This window comes from Sinocyclocheilus rhinocerous, unplaced genomic scaffold (assembly GCF_001515625.1).
Source record: "Sinocyclocheilus rhinocerous isolate Xijiao unplaced genomic scaffold, SAMN03320098_v1.1 scaffold749, whole genome shotgun sequence".
NCBI classification, from domain to species: Eukaryota; Metazoa; Chordata; class Actinopteri; order Cypriniformes; family Cyprinidae; genus Sinocyclocheilus; species Sinocyclocheilus rhinocerous.
In genome coordinates, this window is record NW_015653466.1 from 1,690,901 (window position 1) to 1,695,988 (window position 5,088).

General features: G+C 35.3%; 1 protein-coding gene across 1 annotated transcript in view; it reads left to right on the forward strand.

Moving 5' to 3' along the window:
• The window catches only part of LOC107716017 (acetyl-coenzyme A synthetase 2-like, mitochondrial), an 18,267-nt gene that overhangs the window by 6,146 nt on the left and 7,033 nt on the right, over positions 1–5,088 (forward strand). The window contains exons 4-5 of the mRNA XM_016522326.1: positions 3,146–3,321; positions 4,735–4,887. Coding sequence (XP_016377812.1) covers positions 3,146–3,321; positions 4,735–4,887 — 329 coding nt within the window. The remainder of the gene's footprint in view (positions 1–3,145; positions 3,322–4,734; positions 4,888–5,088) is intronic.

Below are 5,088 nucleotides of genomic sequence, written 5' to 3' on the forward strand. Positions count from 1 at the left end.
GGAAGGCCAACCAAAGTAGTTTCGCTTTCACAACGAAACACAGCGCCTTCATGAATAAAAGTTACGCCTTCTTTCTTTGTGTGAACATTTGGGCGGCGTTATGCAAATCTTCCCACATCGTGATGTAGACATGTGGGGGCGTGTTAGAACGCCATTTTAGGTAGGTGTGGTTGACTTAACTTTTATAAAGAATATCTCTTTGGATTTGAGACTTTAGTCTTTGCAACTTTACAGATCTTCTTTATGCACCAAGAGCTTGAAACACTCCAAAAACACTCCGCATCATATGACCCCTTTAATTATGCAAGTTAAATTTATAACCTGAGACACCACTGAACTGTCTTAGAACATTCAAGACATAGGAAAGACATAACAGCACGTCATCTTCATAGAGAGAAATTAAGTTTTACCCAGGACACAAATTTATCACCAAACCCAATTTTTTTAAAGGTGTAGAATAAATAGTCCCACTCAACACGATTGAATGCCTTCTCTGCATCGAGAGAGACTAAGGCCTCAGGCACAAATGAGTCAGACTGAAGTGTAAATTATGTTTATAAACCTTCTGAGATTAAAAATCCCTGTATCGTTTATCAAGCCATTTTGTTCTGGATGAATGATGAATAAATAACAGTTTCTAACCTAAAAGAGATTGATGCTTGGCGCAAAGAAGGAGGGAGACCACCATTATTTAGAGATTCTTCAAAGACAGAGAGAAGCAGTGGGGAAAACTTTTTAAAAAACTCTGTGGGAAAGCCATCTGGGCTCCACTCTGCATTTGTGCAATAGATTGCAAAATTTCAGCTAAACTAATAGGTTCATCCAATTTGGCTTTTGATTCACTATTAATTTGAGGAATGTTGAGATTTATATATATATATATAAAAAAAACTACTGGTAACATTAGGATCTTTAAGGAAATCTGACTGATACAACGAGGAGTAAAAAATATTTAAATTCATTATTAATTTCTTGGGAGTCTAATACAATATTGCCTTCTTGGGTTTGGATTTGGGTGATACATTTTTTTTGCAGTTTTAAGTCTTAAGTTGTAGTGCCAGTGCTTTACCTGGTTTATCACTGAACTCATAAAAATGGTGTCATGATTTAAGAAGAAGCTGCTTAACATGGGTGGTGGAAAGAAGGTTATATTCAAATTGGGAAAAAAAACTTTCATTATATAATAATGGAGTTGGGTGTTGCACGTAAATCTGGTCTAGTTTACCAATTTGTTCAGAAAGTTCAAAAAGCATTTTATTACACAACTTCTTAATATAAGCAGAACGAGAAATTACTTTGAGCGTTTCCCAAAGTAAAGATGCAGAAATCCCTTCTGTAGAATTGATTTCAAGGAATGTGGAGATCTTTTCTGAGATAAACTGAACAAAATGGCTATCTGACCATGAGGATTTTAAATGAGCAAAATTTACACAATAATTCAAGCTTAGGTCAGTTATACTGCGTATTATATCCTCTCAGGGTACCCACTATTAAAAGTGATCTAGAAAAACATGCTCTTTTATTTTTTTGATCATTTTTGTAAAGTTGTGTTTGAAACTGTGTGAACAAACAGACGTTCAAGATGTGCAAAAGCTTGTCTGAGAAAATGATGCATGGCAACAGTTGCTTAGGCAGGATTGGTCAGTAATGGTTTAGGGCGGGGTTTAGCGAAGGATCAGTTGCTTTAATTTCTGGTCTTTTTAAAGGAAGCATGAAATGGCATTCACAACATGTTTTAGGACGATATTTAATGACAAAGATTTGGCAAATGTTAAATGGTTAGTTAAAAGTGGAAGTGTATAGAAATATATAGGTTTCTATAGAAACCGTTTTAATTTACTGTTCAAAAGTCTGGGGTCAGTATGTTTTTTTTTCTTTCTTTTTTTCTGAAGGATCATGTGACACTGGAGTAATGGCTCATGAAAATTCAGCTTCACAATCAACATAAATAAATAATATTTTAAACCATATTCAAATATAACAGTTCTTTTAAAATGTAATAAAACTTTTTCTGCATTTCTGCAGGTATAAAATAAATGTAACCTTGGTGAGCATAAGAGACTTCTTTCAAAAACATTAGAAAAACCCCAAACTGTTGGAACAGTAGTGTAGATTTCTATAGAAATATAATAGAAATAAAAATGGGCTTGGTGACATCAGTCAAGTCACTTCAGTGGCAGAGCAGTTTTCTGAAGGATCATGTGACACTGAAGACTGGAGTAATGGCTCATGAAAATTCAGCTTCACAATCAACATAAATAAATAATATTTTAAACCATATTCAAATATAACAGTTCTTTTAAAATGTAATAAAACTTTTTCTGCATTTCTGCAGGTATAAAATAAATGTAACCTTGGTGAGCATAAGAGACTTCTTTCAAAAACATTAGAAAAACCCCAAACTGTTGGAACAGTAGTGTAGATTTCTATAGAAATATAATAGAAATAAAAATGGGCTTGGTGACATCAGTCAAGTCACTTCAGTGGCAGAGCAAGTTATTATATTTTGGTGAAAGTTTGTGAAGACTTTTTATGCGCACTGATAAATTGTGTTTATTGTACACAATTTATCAGTGCCAAGCACATTGCAATTGTATTAAAACATTAACATGGGCAATTTCGTTTTTTGCTGACTTTTAAAATAACTACAAAGATTAAAGTCCTCTACTGGTTATTAAATTCTACTAAAGTTCCTGTATACTTTCCTGGAATGCTGAGCTCGACTGAAGAGTCACACTAAATGAGGGAAAGCTAGTTAGCTAAACAAAAACCCTGTGTATTTTGGGATACGTGTGTGTGTACGTGATGGTCTGGACAGAGATAAGTTTCAGAGGGTGTTTGTTCTTAGAGAGGCCATTCATTATCTTATTTAATACAGCAGACACTGAGCAGATGTTTCTTTCTGATCTTATTATGAACAAATAACATCCAAAGACAAAGTGGTTCGGTTGAAACAGGTTTCTTAAAAATATAGTGAACTTATCAAATGCGTTCTTAAAAATGACCTAAAATGAAGCGTATTTACACATGCAGAGCCATCATATCTAAATTTAGCTCCAAGTACGTTAGCTCATTGGCTGTATCAGTTATTGTACATTGACTGGATAGTGTGTGTTTAATTTTTTTCTTTCTCTTCCATACACAGCCCAGTGCAAGTTTGTCATCACATGCAACCAAGGTGTGAGGGGCGGCCGTATCTTCGATCTGAAGTCCACGGTGGATAAAGCAGTGAAGAGCTGTCCGTCTATCCGGCATGTGTTTGTGGCCAAGAGAATTAACAATAGCGTGCCGATGGGCAAACTAGACATTTCATTAGATGAGGTAAATCATATAGCAGTGACCTCCTGCAGTGTACAGATTAGAAAGCCAATTTTTTTTAATTTGGTTTTTATATACCTCTGTCAGGACTCAACAATAGGGATGGTCTGCAACAAAGGAGAAATGCTTTAGAATAAGTAGGATATTAAAAGGGTTTACATTTGCCTAAGCATCAAATACATAAATGTTTCCAAGTGTTTTATATCTGCGCAGCAAGACACATTCTGCTAGGCTTGCACTTTGTAGAGTTTCATCTACCAGAAACAGGGTTTTTGCAAAGCTTTGTGAAGTGGAGAAGGAATGTGTCCCTAAATTGTACCTAATTAGGGCACAGAACTAGGAGTATAGTTCTATTTCTACTTAATTTATGAGTACAGCCTGTCTTGTTTTGTCTTGCCAGAAGTGCCTGTGTCTCTATAGTGATGTTCACCCACTCTGTACAAGGGCAGGAATTTTCCTTGTCTAGAATTGGTCATAGTGGTTACATGTCGGCCAGTTTGACAGTCTTCTATTTGTAGGGACAGATCAAGGAAATACTAGATTACATGTGATAAAAAGAAGAGAAAAAAACGTACAGTTACTGTGCAGAAAAGCTGGTCTGGGCCTCGGTAAACTCTCCATATGATGTTAAAATGGGCTTTAGAGTTATGTTTTAAGATTATTGTTTTGTTTGCAGGGTAAGTATCTTGTTTAATCTCATTATTTGCAGAAAAGGCATTAGTCTCTGACATTAACAGTGGCAAAACAAGTGGAAAATCCATTTAGACTAAACAAACATTATTATTAAATTACACAACACATACAATACAAGACAATAACAACGAAGGGCGTGACTGAATGTTAACTCTTTTATATCTGCACGAAAGCATGAAAATTGACTGTGACTGCTGGACCGAAACTCATATTAGATATCCAGGCGATTGGTGAATCTGTATTGCACTTGAGTGATTATTAATTCAGTTCTGAAGAACACCAGAGACAATTCCTGAAGCTCTACAGTCACAGCTGCGTTTGAAGGTGTGGAAAGTTGTGTAAGTTGTGCAACATCCATATCAAATAGATCCTCTTGTCACATTGACACCAGCACACCGTGATGATAAAAAACTTCACACCTCATCCTCCCCTTACCAAGCTTATCTTTACAGGATTAACATATGATTTTGCATTTTAACTGAATGAGCGTAAAAACAGCATAAATAGAATAAAACATTCTATATGCAATATGTGATGATTAATGTCATGCAACTACATTTAGCAGTTTTTCAATTCCAAAGTACTTTATTAGTATGATTGTTTTACATATAGTATTTGCCAATTATACAGCAATACACACAATAAAACAGTAAAAAAAACAAACAGATGGTGCTTATAATATATATATAAAAAAATGCAATGTACTTTTTCTGTCTCTGCCAGGTGATGGCGGGACAGTCTTCAGTGTGTGCTCCAGAGCCCATGGACAGCGAGGAGATGCTGTTCATGCTGTATACCTCAGGTAGTACAGGTAAACCCAAGGGCATCGTGCACACACAGGCCGGTTACCTGCTCTACGCTTCCCTCACACATCAGGTGTGTCTCTGAGCTTCTCTGATTACACGGATGCTGTCATACTAAATATATATTTATATGTGTATTTGTGTATGTGTATGTGTGTGTGTGTGTGTGTGTGTGTGTATATATATATATATATATTTATTTTTTTTATTTTTCTTTCAAAAATGTATTCCAGACCTTTGACTGGTAGTATATATATATATATATATATATATG